The sequence below is a fragment of the Tursiops truncatus genome, chromosome 11 (genome assembly GCF_011762595.2).
Source record: "Tursiops truncatus isolate mTurTru1 chromosome 11, mTurTru1.mat.Y, whole genome shotgun sequence".
NCBI lineage: Eukaryota > Metazoa > Chordata > Mammalia > Artiodactyla > Delphinidae > Tursiops > Tursiops truncatus.
Window position 1 is genome coordinate 64331592 of NC_047044.1, and position 18514 is coordinate 64350105.

Here is an 18514-nt window from a genome sequence, read left to right on the forward strand (position 1 = left end):
GAGGTAGGGACTGGAGGCCAAGGACTCCAGGCCAGACACAGTCTCCGGGACTGCACCCGGAAGTCCAGTTCAGAAACCTCTCTTGGAGGACCAGGTCCCGCAGAAGAAAGGGGAGGTCCTAAGAGAGTCCAGGGTAGGGGGCTACCACATCCTGGGGAGGGGAGGCTGCCTCCCATACTCCTGTTCCTTGAGGCTCACAAACCCTGAGAAATACGCATGCCGTGTGCTAGGCAGGGGGCCATTGTGTTCAAGTCGCCAGTTCCTAACAGAGCATGCCAGGTGCCCAGCAAGGTGTTAGGAGCAGATGGGCATGGCTTAGCCGTGACACCGCAGAGACCTGGATTAATGGAGTGTCGAGGTGGGGGGCACAGAGTGGGTGCTGTGGATGGTAAGGGGGCTGTGGTCAGGGTGAGCTTCATGAGGAGATGGCCTCGTGCTGGACTTCAAAGAACGGGCAGCATTTGAACAGGTGGAGCGGCATTTCCCTACCAAATGTCGTCATCCGAAGCGCAGGCCACTAGTGTCTGAGGGCAGTTGGTGGGAGTCTGTGCCCAGAGTTGCCGCCTCCCCCAGAGGCTCCCGCCTGCAGGGAATTCTCCTTTTCCAGCTTCTGGAAGAGGACTGGGGCTGCCCCTTAGGCAGTAGTGCAGCGCCCGTCAGTTGTCCTTCAGAAGATGCCCCTTCTGCCTGAGGAGGGCTTCTACCACATCCGCCTCCAGGAGGCCTCCAGGCTCCAGGTTCCATCCCCTTGGCCCTGAGCTGGGACAGCAGGAGGGAAAGGTGGCCTCAGGACTCAGCTCTCTCTTTCTCCACCCCAGCCAGTCCCTGGGATCCCCGGGCCTCTCGGCTGCCGACAGCACCGGCCCTACCGTGGGGTTCCATGGGTTCTGAACGGAATGGAGGGCCCTGGGCTGAGCCTAGGAGCCCGGGAGAGGTGACCATTTCCAGAAGGAAAGACTTCTTTTTGAGGTCATCCACGAAAACGGCTGAGTGGTTCTCTTCTCGGGGGGCACAGAGGCTGCAGGACCCAGGATGGGACAGGAGGAGGAAAGGGGTTCCTACCGTGGGGCCCTCGAGCTATGCATTCCAGACCCGCCACTTCACAGCTTCCACCAGATCTGACTTGACCTCCAGGCCACGACCCGGTCCCTCCCACACTGCGGAAGCCTCAGAGGGGGCCCCAGTTCCCCTTCAGGCCTGCTCTCCCTTTCTCCCCGTCTCCCTCCTGGCATCCTTAGTGCAGTCTTAGCAGCCGTGCTCTCCCACCTCACCTCCCAGCCTTCTTCTCCCCCTTCGGGCTAAGGGAGCCTGGTTTGGCTGCCCAAGGAAGATTGTATCTGAGCACATCAGGGAGGGCTGAGGGCACCGTTGCGTAAACCAGGGCCTCCTGAGTTTCTTGCTGTGGAGTGAGCTCTGGCGGAGCAAGATACCTGAGCCGCTTGAAAGATCAGATGAGGAAGATGGAACTGGGGATCGCTCTCAGGCGGCACGGGAGTCCGAGGAAAGGAATGGGGTGGGGTCTTGTCTTTTCCCTTAGCTTCTGGTGGAGGTGCCCTTGGGCTGGAGTGGGGCCTCCTGGACCAGCAGGCGGCCTGCCTGGCTTGGCCCTCTCTCTTCCGCCTCCCCTGCCCCTCCCGGCAGCCGCCTCACTCTATCTCTCTTCTCTCTACAGATGGGACCCAGGTGAGCCCGGGTGCCCACTGCCCCAGTCCCCCTGGCACAGGTAAGAGTGGGCCTGAGGGAGAGTGTGGTGGGGAGTGGAAGATGCGCTGGGAAGGACAGAAGCGGGGCGAGGAGCTCAGGGGTGGTTCAGAACGGTGGCTGGCTGATTGGCCAGAGAGTTGGGAGGTTGGGGTTCTGGGGGAGGGGGCGAAGTTGGGGTTTTGTGGGGAAGGGGTAAGAGGGGGGATAAGAGAGGCAGCTCTGGATCCAGGTTGGCCCCAGAGCTGGGAAGCACAACAGGAAAAGGAAAGGCAGGATGCTCTCCTTGTCCATGCTGGTGCAGTGAAACAGGAAGGCAAGTAGGAAGCTAATACTTATGCTCGGACCCCTGCCTCGGGGGCTCTGGGCAAGGCGGCGCATTCTCATTTGTAGGCTCTGCAGTCCTCACACCAGCCCTGCGGGGTGGGAAGATGCCGCGTGCTGCTCGGGCGGGAGGGAGAGGACCCCTCTCCGTGGGTCTCTCACCATTCCTTGCCCCCGCTGCTCTTAGGCCGTGCTGGGCGAGGAGGGTTTAGGACGTGCCCATGGGGCGGGGGCGGGGGCTGGACCGGACGAGGGCCTGTTGGGTGCAAGGTGCACACCTGACACCCAAACTACGGCAGGGAGAACGGAAGGCCGCTATCCTCTTTGATTCAGTCCTAGCCATCAAAAGCTTACAGGCAGGTGGGGAGACAAGATATACAAGTAAAAAGGGAAATAATAGTCGAATGCGATATGTGACCAGTTCCAAAGGAGGGGGCAGCTGATTAAGCAGTTTGTCCATCCATTCAAGAAACAGTAAGTTCACCACCTACTGTTATTTAGTTCTCCTAGTTGTGTAATTTTCTAAAAATTTAAAGACAGAAATTGGAAAAAGAAACATTAATGAACCCCACCTCTGTTCCAGGGCACCGAGGATATAGAGATTTATTCATCGAATCAAACAGTATTTATTGGGTGCCTGTCGCTTGCTAGGTACTGTTCTAGGTGATGGGATAGTGAGCAGTAGGCAAAACCAAGTCCCTGCCCTTGGAGCTTAATTCAGATTTGGTACCTGCCTGGGCGGTGCTTTCAGGGCACAGAGCAGCCAGTGTGATGGAAATCCAGAAGAGGGCTTGACCCAGCAGGGCACTGGGCTGGGTCCAGGAAAGAGGGAAGACTCCAGCTGGGCTTGGAAGTCAGGGTAGGATCTGGAAAAGTAGACTCGAGGGAGGAGGACGGCACCAGCAGGGGGACGTGTGAGCTAAAGCTCAGAGGTACGTGGGCTGTGACTGGACAGGAGCAGACGGCTGAGGCAGGGGGTCCGTGTGCAGATGTGGGAGGCAAAGCTGACAGAAGCCGGCTTAGCATCAGACCGTGGAGACCCCCAAATGCTGAGTCACCCTGAGAGGCGTTGCCAGGGCTGCAGGCAGAGCCCCTCCCATGTTCCCAGCAGCCTTCTGCTCTGGAGGCCGGGGCACTGCTGGGAGAGAGGGAGGGGGCCGCTCCCAGTCTGTATGGCTGAAGTCTGGGTGGCCTGCCCTGGGTGCCCTGAGGGCCCCCTTGCATCACCAGGGGAGTCACCCCGGAAAGCCAGGACACCTGACGTGGGAAGACTGAGACCTTTCCTGGGGCGGGAGTGCAGTGGCATCAGAGGCCCAGATGGAACCAGAATGAGAATTTGGGGTCCCTGGGTGGACACATGAACAAGAGGTGGGAACATCAAAGCAGTGCATTGCCTGCTCTTGGCCATATCGGGTGCTCAGGCACCCGCTCCGGTCTCTTGACATCCAGAGAGTCGTGAGGGCATCTCCCTCCTCTGCTCCTCTCTTGTGTCCATCTCACGGTCAGAGAATGTGAGAACAGACACCACTTAGTGACCACCTACTGCAAGCCCCTCTGCCTTTGCCCAGTGAGAGACCCCTCTGCGGGTGGGGCAGGGGAGGTGACTTCCTGGAAGTCAATGGGAAGACGGAGACGGAGCACTGGCCTCAGCAGGACGGAGCCCGAGCTCACTGTGCCCCGAGCTGGGTGGCCTTGGCCAGGTCCCTTCACCTGCGCCTCAGTTTCCTCACGTGGGAATAGTAATAACTACCTCCCAGGGCCTACAGGGGTGATGAGGTAGAAGGGTTTGCAGCGATTGTGCACGTGTGCTGTGGATGTTAAGATAATGGTTGAGTTGGGCCCAGATGCCGCATTTCCTGACTCCCCAGCTGGTCTTTGCCACAGTCCTCCTCAGTCCTTCCAGTCCTTCCAGTCCTCCCGGCTCAGGCCCAGAGGACGGCCTGTGGCTGCCCCCGTCGGGGAGGCCCAGCGTTGGATGAGCTGAAGGAGGCCTCTCCGGAAAGGCTTCCCCGCTTGTGTGCCCTGTCTGAGGGCACCTGCTCCCAGCCCCACCTGCTTCCCCTTCTCCAGGATAACTGTCCACCTCTGAGCACCTCAGAGTGTCTCTGGCTGCTGAGCCCGGCCTGGCCCAGCAGGCGGGGCTGGCACAGGACCTGGTCTGGTGGCTGGTTATAAATAGCCCCTGCATCCACAGCCTTGGCAGGGTGCTCCTGGCATGGGTGCAGGGGACACTCGAGAAGAGGCAGCTGAGGCTGCTGAGGCCCAGAGCTGGCGTGAGGGTACCTGGGCGCAGGCTCCACGGACATGTGGGCTGTGCAGGCCCAGGGCGCAGGCCAGGGCTGGCTGTGGCTTTGAGGCACCTCTCCTTTATCCTGTGGCCTAGGATAGAGTAGGGAGGATGGCAACTGAGAGGGCCTGGGACGCCCTTTGGGGCTGGAGGCTGAACAAAGGGGACTGCCTGTCCGATCGCTGTGTCGGAGCGCAGCTCATCGGAGGGCAGCTGGGCCCAATCCTCCTTCCAGGGTGGGAAGAAGGGAAGGAGAGGCCAGGGCCCAGAATGTATCACTAAAGGGCCCTCAGCCCCCAATCCTGGCCTGGAGAGGCAGCGTATTTCGTGGAAAACTCTGTGCTTGGAGTCAGAAAGCTCGATCCACACAGCACCAGCGATAGACTGTGTAGTTATATGACCTCCTTTCTCATGGGTGAAACAGGCTTGAGAATAACCACCGTGCGGGACTGTGGGGAGGGTGCAGTGCGGAAGAGGTCCCCGGAGGGTGTTTTACCATCGTCAAGTGAATCTGAAGGAGGCTGATGAGGTAACCGTGCACCTGCAGAGCCTTCCGGCCGACCCTGCCCTCTCTGTGTGCTCAGGCTGCCCCAGGCCCTGCGCAGACACGCCAGGCCCTCAGCCCCAGCCCATGGACCTGCGGGTGGGCCAGCGGCCCCCGGTGGAGCCCCCGCCGGAGCCCACGCTGCTGGCCCTGCAGCACCCCCAGCGCCTGCACCACCACCTCTTCCTGGCTGGCCTGCAGACCCAGCGCTCGGCGGAGACCATGAGGGTAAAGATAGAGCTCCCCACGCGCGCAGCGGCCTCGAGCTCAGACCCGGCACCCCTCCCTCCCTTCAGCCTCCCCAGACCCTCGCCTCCGTCTCCAACTCCTCGCCCCTCCCTGGGCGGCCGGCCCTCCCCACAGCTCTCAATGGACACGCCGTTGCCCGAGTTGCAGGTGGGGCAGCAGGAGCAGGAGCTGCGGCAGCTTCTCAATAAGGACAAGAGCAAGCGCAGTAAGCATGGAGGCCTCCCCAGCCGGTGTCCACGGCCTCCTTCGTGGGCACGGGACGGGGGAGTGCCGGCCTGGGTCCCCCTCTGCTTGCTGGGCGCTGCCGGCGAATGTGGGTGGGGCCTCAGGCTTGGCTTTTGCCTGAGGGGTCCCTGGGATGCCTCGTCCTGGGGGCGTGGTCAGGGCAACGGGCAGAGAATGTTCCAGGGAGGCCACCAGTCCACCCACCCCCAGCCCACTGATGATTTCTGCCCCTGCAGGTGCCGTAGCCAGCAGTGTGGTCAAGCAGAAGCTGGCAGAGGTGATTCTGAAGAAACAGCAGGCAGCCTTAGAGAGGACGGTCCATCCCAATAGCCCCAGCGTTCCCTACAGGTAACTTCCTCTCCCACCTGCCCCCTCGTGTCCCTGCCGCGCCCCTCCTCCCTGGATGTCAACCTGTGAGCACACGTACACTCGCCACCTCTTCCTCCCAGCTGCCCATCACCTGATCCTCACCCCTCACTTCTAATCATAAGGCCTCCCCCGAACCCCTCTCCCAACTGATACCTGCTCTCTTGTTCTTTAATTATCGCTCCTCCCCCGCCTGTCGCACACACACTCTCACACACACACCACGCTTTCTTTTCTCTTTATATCTTCCTGTAATCACAAAAACATCCTGATTCCTAGAACAGGATCCTCCCATTGTGTCTGGCCCTTATCCAAGCCCCGGACCCTGGCTCCCATGCCTAGGTCTGAGGGCGGCATCACCAGTGGGCTGCAGGTAGGATGGGTGGCCCAATGCTGCCACCTGGAGATGGCCGGTATTCCTGCCGGCGAGGCACTTCCTGACCCTGCGGGCTGCTGCCTTCCTTAGCAGGTCCCAAAGGGTGGAATGAGATGGCTGTCAGGCCTCTGGGCATGCCTGCCCCTCTGAAGCAGCCTTGGCACTCACCCCACAGAACTCTTGAGCCCTTGGAGACGGAAGGAGCTGCCCGTTCCATGCTCAGCAGCTTCCTGCCTCCTGTACCCAGCCTGCCCAGCGACCCCCCAGAACACTTCCCTCTGCGTAAGACAGGTGCGTGGGACAGGCCGGCAGGGACCTCCAGGGGAAAGGAAGGACCTTGGATGAGGGTCAGGGAGGGGGGCCTGGCTGGGCGGGGGACAGTCTGCACCCGGTGGCTTTCTCTCTGGCACTGCCTTCTCTGGCCTCTCTCAGAGAGGACTGGGAGGGAGGGCGTAGGCCAGAGACCGGGGTGGGGGGTGTGTGTGGGGGTGGGGGCCTAGTAACGCCGGTGTTCCCACAGTCTCTGAGCCCAACCTGAAGCTGCGCTACAAGCCCAAAAAGTCCCTGGAGCGGAGGAAGAACCCGCTGCTGCGGAAGGAGAGCGCCCCGCCCAGCCTGCGGCGGCGGCCGGCAGAGACCCTCGGCGGTGAGGCCCGGCGCGGTGGGCGGGTGGCAGGCCCGGTCCCTTTGGGTCAGGCCCCACCCAGACAAGGGCTGCCCGCCTCAGGGCTGCCATGGGCATCTGTCGGGGGGTGTCCTACGCACTCGCCAGGGCGCAAGTTGGGGCTGAACCCCCCGCCCCCTTGCTCTGTTGGCTAAGCTGCCGCCTGACCAGAAGAAGGGGCACGCTAAACAAATAAGTGTCCAAACGCACTGGAGACTGGAGGCGGCCTCCCTTCTGCCCGCCCTGCTGGGAAGAAAGCAGGAAGCAGAGCCCGCCCACTGGGGAAGGGGTTTGTTCCTGGCCCCGCCTCCTGGCCCCGCCTCCTGGCCCCTGACTGCGTGTCCCCCTCTCCCCAACCCTCAGACTCCTCCCCCAGTAGTAGCAGCACGCCGGCGTCAGGGTGCAGCTCCCCCAATGACAGCGAGCACGGCCCCAACCCGGTCCTGGGCTCCGAGGTAAGGCCTTGCCAGGCTGGGCTGTCGGGGGCAGTTCTGAGGCTCCTCTCAGCAGGCGGCCCGACCAGGCTGGGGCCGCAGGGTCTGGGCAGCCCCCACCGGAGCCTCCTGGGGGTTCTGGGGAAGGCGTGCCCAGGGGTGGAGGTCTGGGACCGGTGACCCCTGCCCTGCTCCCATGGCAGGCGCTCTTGGGCCAGCGGCTGCGGCTGCAGGAGACCTCTCTGGCTCCGTTCGCCTTGCTGCCCACAATCACGCTGGGGCTGCCCGCCCCTGCCAGGGTGAGTGGCTGAGGCGCCCTCCCCCACCCCAAGCGCCCGAGATCTCTCTCTTCCTTCTTCTACACCCCACCTGATGGCCTTCACCGTCTCCCTGCTGGGATCTTCTCCCCTGTGATGCTCCCCACCTCTCCTCCAGGCTGATGGTGACCGCAGGACCCATGCGACTCTGGGCCCTCGGGGACCAGTCCTGGCGAGTCCCCATGCTCCCCTCTTCCTGCCCCATGGCCTGGAGCCCGAGGCTGGAGGCCCCCTGCCCTCTCGCCTGCAGCCCATTCTCCTCCTGGATCCTTCGGTCTCTCACGCCCCCCTGCTGACTGGTGAGTCCCAGCTTCTACAGGAGAGGGGCTGGATCCCTGCACCCTGCTGAAGGCCAAGCGTGGGCAGGGTCCCTTCCTCCTGGCTCGCCCCCTCCCCGCCCCACCCTTGCTTCCTTCTGCTCCTCCCTGTGGTTCCCTCCTTATGCCCCCCACCCCGTTCTTTCCAGTGCCCGGGCTTGGGCCCCTGCCCTTCCACTTTGCCCAGTCCTTACTGACCACCGAGCGGCCCTCCGGGTCAGGCCTCCACCGGCCGCTGAGCCGGACCCGCTCAGAGCCCCTGCCCCCAAGCGCCACTGCCCCCCCACTGCTGGGCCCCCTGCAGCCCCGCCTGGAGCGGCTCAAACCTCATGTCCAGCTGATCAAGGTGAGTGGAACTGGGTAGGGGAGGTGGTGAGGGGTTGCTAAACTGGGACCCTGGGGGCTGAGAGAAGGGAGACTTAGGAGGGGCAGAGATCTGGAGGGTCGGAGGGAGGACGTGTGGCTCCTGGGGGCCCAGCATGTCTCTCAGCTAGCATCTCCCCTCCCCAGAGGCCAGCCAAGCCGAGTGAGAAGCCGCGACTGCAGCAGATACCCTCGGCGGAGGACCTCGAGACAGATGGCGGGGGCGTGGGGCCGCTGGGGGATGACGGCCTGGAGCACAGGGAGTCCAGCCATGGGCAGCATGAGGCCCGAGGCCCTGTTCCTCTCCAGCAGCACCAGCAGGTATGGTAGTGCCCAGGTGCCCCTCGGTGGAAGGCAGAGTCAGGAGACTCTGGGGCCTGGTAAAGATGGAAGGGAGGGAGATGGGATATCAGCACAGGGGACAGCTCTGGGACCCACAGTTCCTCTGCCAAATCCACAGCAAGTTACAGACAGACAGACAGACACATGCACACATACACGTGCCGCACCCTCCAGCAGCCTTCCCATCTCAGGGTGAAGCCGTGTCCCTCGTCCAGCAGCGAGACTGGCCTTTCACAGAGCCCCACACATTCCTGCCCTAGGACTTCTCCCCTGTGAGCGCTTGTACTGTTTCCAGGAAGGTGCTAGGGCAGGAGGTGTGGCAGAGATGGGCTCAGCCCTTCAGCTGTGCACGTCAAGCCGTGGGGTATTGGTTTGCTGGAGCTGTTGTAACAAGTGCTGCAAACTGGGTGGCTTAAACAACAGGCCTTATTTTCCCACAGTTCTGGAGGCTAGAGGTCTGAAATCAAGGTGTTGGCAGGGTTGTGCCCTCTGAGGGCTGTGAGGGAAGGAGCCGTCCCAGGCCTCTCTCCTTGGCTTATAGACGGCCGCCTTCTCCCTGGGTCTGCACATCGTCTTTCTTCTTTTCCACATCTGTGTCCCAATTTCACCTTTTCATAAGGACCAGAGTCATGTTGGAGCTGACCCTAATGATCTCATTTTTAACTTGAGTACCTCTGTAAAGACCCTGTCTCCAAATCAGGTCGCATTCTGAGGGACTGGGGGTTAGGATTTCCATCCTAAATGTGAGGTGGGAGGGGACACAACTCAGCCCGTAACACGTGGTAGCAGGCCACACACGTGTAGGCTCACTCAGGTCCCTGTGTCCTTGGGTGGTTGGCAGTCCTTGGAGACAAGGAGATCCTGGTCAGAGCCAGCCTGAGGCCCCTCACCCAGGTTCTCACCTTGGAGTCTCGAGGGCCCAGGGAGCTCTGGTGGAATAGGGTGGTCATTCTGGGGTGCAGACCTTTCGGGGGGGTTGGTGGGGGCAGGGAGCTCAGCGACTCAAAGACCAGAGCCCAGCTGGGAGGCAGGGCCAGAGGCTTCTGCAGAAAAGGGGCCTGCATGGAGGTTTCCAAGGCTGTGGGCAGAGGTGGATGGAGCAGGGTACTGAGAACCTGGAGACTGAGACCCCTGTGTCCCTCAGGTGTACCTCTGGGAGCAGCAGCGACTGGCTGGGCGGCTCCCCCGGGGAGCCACTGGGGACTCCGTGCTGCCTCCCCTGGCCCAGGGCGGTCACCGGCCTCTGTCCAGGGCTCAGTCTTCCCCAGCCGCGCCTGCCTCCCTGCCAACCCCAGAGCCCACCAGCCAGGCCCGTGTCCTGCCCAGCTCAGAGACCCCTGCCCGGACCCTGCCCTTCACCACAGGTAAGGCCCGGATTGGAGGGCAGGAGGAAGTGGCTGGGTGCACACGGAGCTTCGGGGCAGAGGACCATGTCTGTGTCATGGTTCACTCAGGACATTTCTCAAGGCCACAGAACACTTTCTTAGTCTTATGAGATCCCCCCAGCGTCCCGTGGAGCAACTGGTGGTTCTCATTTTACAACTGAGGAGACCCAGGCTCAGGAAATCAAAGGGGACAGCAAGCTGGCAGTCAGGCCAAGCTAAGAATTCAGGTCTCCTGACGACTAGTCCGGGCCTTCAAAAACGATATTTATTATTGTTGCTCTGCTTGTGAAAATAACTCGAGCATTTTAGAAATTTTGAAGAATACAGAAAAGCCTAAGAATGGAACAAAAATCACCAGCCGGTATCCCGCCACCCAGAGGCAACCCCTTGTAAATGCTGCCGTATTTCAAGCCAGTCTTTGTTTTAGCCACATGTATAAATCTCACATACGGTACATTTTGTGGCTACGTTTTGTATCCTGCTTCCTTCACTTTGCACATCATGAACACCTTGTGATATAATTAAACTTTAAAAATGAGATCTTGTAGTATGTCATCACAGTATTTTTGTTTAAAGATTTCCTATGGGTTGAGCAGTTAGGTGGTTACTCACTTTTGCTCGTTTGAATTTCCTTGTAAATTTCTATAAATCTCCCCTTATCCCTGGGATTGTTTCCTGAGGGTCACTGTCAAGGAGTGGCATCCCCGGGTCAAATGCTGTGAGCATTCTGAAGAGCCTAATGTCCCGAGATGTTCTGAAAGTGACCCTCCCACTGGCAGCGTGCAGGGCCCTCCTCTGGGCGTCCTGCTGGTCAGGCTGAAACAGTCACTTCCCCAAAACTGCATCTGTCCTGTCACGTGGCCCACTGTGGACTCCCAGCTCCCAGCTCGGGGGTGCCTATTTGGGTCCTGACATGCAGTGCGAGCCCCTGGCATCAGCCTCCCTGTGTTAGGCTCTGAGCTCTTGAGGTCATGGTCATTGTCCCTGGGCCACGTGGGGGGGTCAGTGAGTCGGGAAGGCAGCGGCTGGGTGGCGGTTGTGCTGGCCAGGGCTGCCTGATGTGTGGGTGAGGTGCCCAAGGCTGCCTGGGTAAGCAGCTGGGGGTGTGCGTACGGGCTCCGAGGGGCAGGATGGGGCATGTGGGGCTGTGCGGGGGTGTGGAGGGTGTGCCCGGCCTGGCTCCATGGTGGGGCTGGGGGTGGGGACTCCCCGGGGCCCTGGCCCTGACCCCTGCTCCCCGCAGGGCTGGTCTATGACTCAGTAATGCTGAAGCACCAGTGCTCCTGCGGAGACAACAGCCGGCACCCGGAGCACGCGGGCCGCATCCAGAGCATCTGGTCCCGGCTGCTGGAGCGGGGGCTCCGGAGCCAGTGCGAGGTCAGGAGGCGGCGTGGGGGCTGTGGGGTCGGAGGGGCTGAGGGTCACAGAAGGGAAGGGGCTGGGAGGCCCTGGAGCCAGAGTGAGATGAGGGGCGGCGGGGTGGTGGGAGTGGCAGGGGAGGGGCCGAGCAGGGGCTCAGGAGCTCTGTGGGTCCTTCCTCAGTCTCTACGGGGCCGGAAGGCCTCCCTGGAGGAGCTGCAGTCAGTGCACTCGGAGCGGCACGTGCTCCTCTACGGCACCAACCCGCTCAGCCGCCTCAAACTGGACAATGGGAAGCTGGCAGGTAGGGGACCGATGGCGCCTGGGGCCCCCAGACCTCCCCTGGCTCACCCAGCCTGAGCATCCCCTGTGCTCTAGTCCTAGCTCCGCCCAGCCTGTCCCTCCAGCGTCCGGGACACCCCCATGCCGCCCTTAGGCCCTCTGCTGCCCACCTCCACCCCTCCCTGCCCACCCCGCCTGGCCCTCTTCTCCACTTCCCCGCTCCCGGCCGGAGGCAGAGCAGATGCGGCTCACACACCTGGACCTCTCCCCACAGGGCTCCTGGCACAGCGGATGTTCGTGATGCTGCCCTGCGGTGGCGTTGGGGTAAGTGTGCCGAGGTCTCGAGCGCGCGTGGCCACGGGCTCTCAGACCTTCTCCCTTCCGTTCTCCCAGGCCCAGCCCCTGCCTGCTTGTTCTTGTGGTTGTGCTGGGCCCCGTGGGCCAGGGGCTCTCCCATAGTGCCCCTGTGCCGGCTGGAAGCTCCCTGTGGCGGGCATGTCTTCCTGAGTGTGGAGTCCCATCCCTCACACTTGCAAGGCATTTGGTGGCTGTTGAGGAGGCCCGAAGAGCAGGGCCGGGCCCGGGGCTGGGGCTCGTCTCCCGTCGTGAGCACGCTGGCCTCCAGGCTGCTTTGCGTCCCTGGAGTGGGCTGCCCGGCCTGGGGCTGCAGGGATGCCTCTGGCGACCCTGGGGCTGCAGGGGTGTCCTTGGCGACCCAGGCCTGTCCCTCCCACGCCCTAGCTTTCCGGGCTCCCTCTCACTCTGCCGGGGGACTTCTGCCTGCTGGCAGTGCTCTCCTCCCCTCAAAAGGTCCCTGCGCAAACCAAACCGGGCGTGTGGAGGCAGGGGACGGAGGCCCGGTCCTGGAGGGAAATGGGAGCTGTTGCTGGGGGGCTGCGTGGGAGCCGGTCAGCGCCCTGTTCACAACTTCCCATTTCTTGCCACTTTCTGATTTTTCCAACTGTTGTTGCTTCTGTTTTCTCCTCCCTCCGCTCCCTCTCTGTCTCTGTCTCTCTCTCTTTCTCCAGCCTCTTGCGACTCTCTCTGCCTTCCTCGCCTCTCTCGGTCCGCCTCGCCCTCCCCATCTCCCCATCACGCCCCCCGGCCCCTCCCTAGCCTTGAGGCCCAGGGACTGGGTTTGGGGGGCCTCCCAGCCTGGGCTAGGGGCCCCGAGTGGAAGACAGTGGTGCAGACGGCCCCTCGAGCTCCGACGGTCCCGAGGGCCTGAGCAGAGTCAGCTGGGGCTTAAAACCCCCTCCAGGCCCAAACCCCAAGTCCCGCCCAGGTAACGCCATGCCCCCTCCTCTGACCCGGGGGCAGGCGCGATGCTGCCGGCAGAGTGCTGGCCAGTTGCGGGCTGGTGATATGGACTGAAGCTGGGAAGGAGAAGTCGTGCCGGGACTGGGGGACACGGGAGGCCTTGCTTTGCTGGGCGGCGGGGCAGTGGGGCGGCAGCGCCGTCTGCCCAGCTCCCTGCCCCTGGGGTCCTGGCCGTGGGGTGGGCACCGCCCCCCGGGCCCTGGCTGCTGTGGGAGGCCTAGGATGATGCGGGCCCTGACTCTGGCCCCCGCAGGTGGATACCGACACCATCTGGAACGAGCTGCACTCCTCCAACGCGGCCCGCTGGGCTGCCGGCAGCGTCACTGACCTCGCCTTCAAAGTGGCTTCCCGAGAGCTAAAGGTAGGAGGTTCGAGTGGAGGGTGGGCAAGCCACGGAGGAAGGAGGCAGAGGATGGGGTAGCGGGGAAGGCCAGACCCGACACCCAGCATCACATTCCTCTTGGATATCACCACAGGGTTTCGAAAGGGAAATTGAGAGCTCTGGGGACCAAGATGAGATCTGAACCCTAGGCTCCTGTTACCTGGTGGGGAAGCAAGCCACTGTGCCCCTGGGCCTGTGGTCTCTAAGAGAGACAGGGTCACGATCATCCAGGATCGGTTAACACAGACCCGCTGTGGACCGTGGGCAAGTTGCAGGGCCTCTCGGGAGCCCCGAGCGTTGGCAGAGCGCCTGCTGGTGATGCTGAGGTTTTACAGACCGGGTTGGCGCTCATTTCCTCATTTGCTCCGGGCTGGGCACCTTATGGGGGCTTGTGCCGAGCCCCCCCCCGTCCCCCCCCCCCCCGCCGCCTGCTGTTTAGGAGCTCACAGCCCAAGTCCTGGCTCCACCATCTGCAACCAGGCAACTTTGCACGTGTTGTTAAACCCGCGGAAGCTCCAGGTTTCTGCTGTCTGTAAACCAGATATAATAACAATGTTTATCTTACGAAGATTAGATAACGTTTACCTCAGGGAGCTGTGAGGATGAAATCCAGCATTTACCCAGTGCTTAGCACAGTGCCAGGCACATAGATTTTGCCCAACAAATGACAGCTGTTGTGATTCCAAAGTGGTAACGGCCAGGAGCCACCGGGGTGGGAGGTTCTGTGTTCACGGCCCGGGGGTCAGCACAGGGCCCTTGATACCCAGCCTGGTCATGGTCAGTCACACTGGCAGCTGTTGCCCTGGGGTCCCTTCTCGGGGGAGGAGCCTGGGGATGGGGTGGGCAGGGGCAGGTTCATGGAGGCGTGGGTCAGAGGTCTGGCTCTTCGGTTGACGAGCATTCTTTCTGTTTCCAGAACGGTTTTGCTGTGGTTCGGCCCCCAGGACACCATGCAGACCATTCCACAGCCATGTAAGGCCTGGGGGAGGCCTGGGTGGGCTGAGGTAGGGGGCAGGCCCTCAAGGCCCTCCTGTTGGGATGTTCCCCCTCCTTCCTCTGAGCCTTCTGGGGCTGGGCCGGGCCAGAGGCAGGTGGAGGGGGTGCGGCACGGGGAGGGAATGGGCTGGCACGACCTCTCTTTTCCTTCCAGGGGCTTCTGCTTCTTCAACTCAGTGGCCATCGCCTGCCGGCAGCTGCAACAACAGGGCAAGGCCAGCAAGATCCTCATTGTGGACTGGGTGGGTCCCGGGTCCTGGCCCCGTCAGGTCCGAGAGGCCTGTGGAAAGAGCCCTGAGCCTGGCGTTAGGAGACATGGCTTAACGTCCTGCCTAGTTCCGCATTAGCCTCCCCAAGCCTCGGTTCCCCCACTGTGTAAAACAGGGGAAATGCGGTGAGGATAACGCCCCCATCACGGGGCTGTTGGGAGGCCCAGAGGAGATGGTATATGGAAAGGCCTCAGCTCCCACAGGGGAGGGGCCATTGGAATGCCGTCTTCTGGCCTCTGTTGGCTTCTTCCTGCAGATCTGATCATTTCTGCCTTTCTCCTGCAGGTAGTGACAGTACCAGTAATAACACATAACATCAACATACCACTAATCGCATCCAGACACTGATGGTCTCACGCCTCATATATTTAACCCTGGCTCTGACCTGGTTTACAGATGAGGAGAGGTTAGGTGACTGGCACACAGCTCTACACCTCGTCAGCCCTGAGACTGTGATTTGAACCGAGGCCTGTTAGCTCTGAGCACGGCCTCGTGCTCTACTGTGCACTGACATCTGCTTATGGGTCATTCCTACACAGAATGGAGGGGAGTGGAGGAACTGTCCACACTTGCGCCCACGCACGGTCCTGTGAGTTACCATGGCTCTCCCTGGAGGGGTGGCGCTGGGCCTCATGGTCCGGCCCCTCTGCAGCGGAGCATGGCTTCCATCACTTGCATCACTCCATGACCTTGGGCAAGACACAGTAGTGAGAGTTCCTGACATGTGTGACCCTGGACTCTTCCCTCTCCTGGCACTGATCCTCCCCTGGCACGCACTCTTTCCTCCCCTTCAGGGCTTCGTGTTATCGCTACCCCCACCTAGCGTGCTATGTACACATCTATACATACAGGGGGAGACTGAGGCTCAGAGAGTGCCCGTGGGTCACGCAACAGTTTCGCTCTAGGAGCCCCCATGTTCTCACCCCCAGTCTAGACTCCTGACCCTCAGAATGGTCACCGACCTTGAAACCTTTCCAGCCTGCCCCAGTCTCCATGTGTCTGCTTTCAGACCTGCCCTAATCCACTGCCCATCTCCCTGCACAGGACGTTCACCACGGCAACGGCACACAGCAGACCTTCTACCAGGACCCCAGCGTGCTCTACATCTCCCTTCATCGCCACGACGATGGCAACTTCTTCCCAGGCAGTGGGGCTGTGGATGAGGTAACCACACCTTCCAGCCCCACTGACTCTCCCTTGTGGCCCTTACTCGGCCCCTGTCACAGCTAGCTGTGTGATCTGGGCAGACTGTTTAGCCGCTCTGAGCCTCAGTTTCTCCATCTGGAAGTGAAGAGGTTGGATGAGCTGGTCTTGCAGCTCTGACATCCTGGGATCGCTCTCTTGGGACTCTGCTCTCCTCACGTCTCTCTTGCCTCCTGTTTTCCAGGTGGGAGCTGGCAGCGGTGAGGGCTTCAATGTCAATGTGGCCTGGGCTGGAGGTCTGGACCCCCCAGTGGGGGATCCTGAGTACCTGGCCGCCTTCAGGTAAGTGCTCTGGGGACCCAGCAAGGCCACCCTCTCGTCCCCTTTTCCAACAGCACCAGGTTGGAGGCGATCAGGTGGCTGGTCAGCCTGTCCTCATCCAATTACTAGACATTCATTATAAGTCAGCCCCCGGAGTGGGCCTATGGACTGAGACAAGCAAAGGGAAAGGCACTGTTACACTGGCCTCTAGGGGCCTCCAGTCCCTGTGGGAAGACAGGAAACACGGAATGAAAGGTCAAAGGGTGCTTTATATTATTATAAAGTTTATAATGTCACACGTTACCAAGAGCCAGTGTTGACCTGAGTGCGGGGAGATGGGCAGGGTGGAGTGAGCAGCTCTGCACAGGAACTGAGAAACTTAAATTGTGGAGAAAGAGGGCGAGCAAGCAGGTGATGTCCGTATTGGGGGAGTTGCTTAAGAAAGGCCATTCTAGAAGAGGGACTTTGCTCAGGGTCCCTTATATCTTTCACTCTGAGGGTTCCTATAGTCCATTTGGAAAAAGAGAACCCTGGAAGTAGGTCTCCATATACTTTTCTAGAGTGTTCTCGATGAGAGCTAATTCTGTGGGAGCCCTGGGCTGGGGTTCCTGGCATCTGTGTGCCCAGAGCCCGGGGCCTTGAAGGACACCAAAATAGACCCCCGAGTTGGGTGAGGGATGGAGGGAGGCAGCTGTGAGGGGCCAGCGGGGGCAGAGGACGAGAATGGATCTGGTGGCCCAGTACCTCAGAGGGAGTCCGTCGCCCTGGTCAGCTCTCAGGTGACGAGTGGTGAGGTGTGGCCAACTCAGTCCTAAGTGGGTGGCAGCTAAGTGCTGAGTGTTTCCAGTGTTTCCCTGAGGCTTAGTGACCCGCCCCTTCCCGAGGCCCTGCCCACCGCACCCCCCGAAACACACACAGACACACCCACACGCCCACTCCTCTTTCATTCCCTCGGGTGCCTTCCTGCCTCTCGCCAGTGAAGCGCCCTGGGTGGCTGAGTCCTTAGGCTGTACCAGGGACATGGGTGGCCAGCCAAGGTCAAGGAAGTCAGAGGCATCTGCTCATCCTGCTGGGAGAGTGGGTGTCTAGGAGTCCTGAGAGCAGGGTGCCCCCAGTAGAGTTGGTGGGAGAGGGCTGGCGGGGCCCTTGGCCTCTGCCCCTGGCAGCCCTGCACAGCGTGGTGAGCCCCCCTTCTGCCCACACAGGATAGTCGTGATGCCCATCGCCCGGGAGTTCTCTCCGGACCTGGTCCTGGTGTCAGCTGGGTTTGATGCTGCCGAGGGTCACCCACCCCCACTGGGCGGCTACCACGTTTCCGCCAAATGTAAGGAGGGCCCAACCCAGGGGGCAGGTGTAGGGAGTGAAGGCTAGGCCGGGAGGGGCGGCACAGCCCAAGGCTAGGGGGAGGTGGCAGTGGCTGGCCCAGGGCCCCAGCACAGACCAGGTCAGTTCAGTGTGGGCGGCCTAAGTCACACCCAGGGGGCTTAAGTCCCGTAGACCTGGAAGCTCAGTCACAGGACTCCTCCCACCCCAGCTGTGTCCTTCCCAGGCTGGGCTGGCAGCTTCTCCTGGGGGGGGCAGTGGGGAGGAGCAGTGTTCTCAGAACAGAGGGAGCCCACTCAGCCCCCTGGGCCATGGGGCCTGGAGGACAGAGAGGAATATGGTGTGTCTTAGCGAAAAAGACATGGGCTGGAGTCCATGCCCTGGGTTCCGGTCCTAGCCCTGCCACTTACTAGCTGCCCTTAACCTCGCTGAGCCTTCAGTGAGGCATACTGATGGGATTTACAGGGGATTCCGTGTGAAAGCACTTGGGAAGGTAGAGATTTGTGCATGAGTCACTCTTTCTAAGGGAGGAGTCAAGCAGGGAGTTACCAGAGGTAGAGAGGGCCCCCCTCTCCTCCACCGCTGCCCCCCTAACCCTCCTCGCGCAACCGTCTAGGTTTTGGGTACATGACGCAGCAGCTGATGAGCCTGGCGGGAGGCGCGGTGGTGCTGGCCTTGGAGGGTGGCCACGATCTCACAGCCATCTGTGACGCCTCTGAGGCCTGTGTGGCTGCTCTTCTAGGCAACAAGGTGAGGAGCCTGCCCCTGATCCGTGCGTCGGTGGGGCAGGGTGTCCGGCTCTCCCAGGAGTGCCCCAGGGAGCAGGTAGACAGGGCGCCTCCCTGAGGGCATGCAGATGGGCGGGGTGGGGGTGGCCAGGCCCGGGATGAGGGGAGCGGCGTGGATGCCTCTTCCCCAGGTCAGGCGTAGGGCCAGCGTCCCCTGCCCTAGGTAGAGCCGGGAGCACGTGCCTATTTGCGCTTGGAAAGCGGGGGCCCGGGGGTGGGAGAGAGCTGGGCCTGGGGGTCCCTGAGAGGTGGGTGACTGATGTATGCTTTTCTTCTGTAGGTGGATCCCCTCTCAGAAGAAGGCTGGAAACAGAAACCCAACCTCAATGCCATCCGCTCTCTGGAAGCTGTGATCCGGGTGCACAGTGAGTATGGACAGAGGACACCGCTGACCCCAGACTCGGGAGAAACCTGGGGCTCTGCTGCCCGCAGTGACC

At 61.4% G+C, this 18514-nt stretch overlaps 1 protein-coding gene across 9 annotated transcripts in view; it reads left to right on the plus strand.

Moving 5' to 3' along the window:
- HDAC7 (histone deacetylase 7) overlaps positions 1 to 18514 on the plus strand; it is a 35795-nt gene that overhangs the window by 14608 nt on the left and 2673 nt on the right. For 5 of the 9 annotated variants that reach the window (XM_073788768.1, XM_033866870.2, XM_033866863.2 and 2 more), the window contains exons 2-23: positions 1673 to 1723; positions 4897 to 5310; positions 5567 to 5678; positions 6248 to 6363; positions 6593 to 6718; positions 7100 to 7191; positions 7374 to 7469; positions 7606 to 7786; positions 7954 to 8150; positions 8315 to 8488; positions 9654 to 9873; positions 11138 to 11271; positions 11437 to 11557; positions 11810 to 11859; positions 13109 to 13216; positions 14154 to 14209; positions 14388 to 14475; positions 15547 to 15666; positions 15890 to 15987; positions 17172 to 17290; positions 17906 to 18039; positions 18358 to 18442. In XM_073788768.1, the coding sequence (XP_073644869.1) occupies positions 1673 to 1723; positions 4897 to 5310; positions 5567 to 5678; positions 6248 to 6363; positions 6593 to 6718; positions 7100 to 7191; positions 7374 to 7469; positions 7606 to 7786; positions 7954 to 8150; positions 8315 to 8488; positions 9654 to 9873; positions 11138 to 11271; positions 11437 to 11557; positions 11810 to 11859; positions 13109 to 13216; positions 14154 to 14209; positions 14388 to 14475; positions 15547 to 15666; positions 15890 to 15987; positions 17172 to 17290; positions 17906 to 18039; positions 18358 to 18442 (2892 nt within the window). The remainder of the gene's footprint in view (positions 1 to 1672; positions 1724 to 4896; positions 5311 to 5566; positions 5679 to 6247; positions 6364 to 6592; positions 6719 to 7099; positions 7192 to 7373; positions 7470 to 7605; positions 7787 to 7953; positions 8151 to 8314; positions 8489 to 9653; positions 9874 to 11137; positions 11272 to 11436; positions 11558 to 11809; positions 11860 to 13108; positions 13217 to 14153; positions 14210 to 14387; positions 14476 to 15546; positions 15667 to 15889; positions 15988 to 17171; positions 17291 to 17905; positions 18040 to 18357; positions 18443 to 18514) is intronic. The other 4 variants (XM_033866865.2, XM_033866866.2, XM_033866867.2 and 1 more) reach the window with 4 other exon arrangements.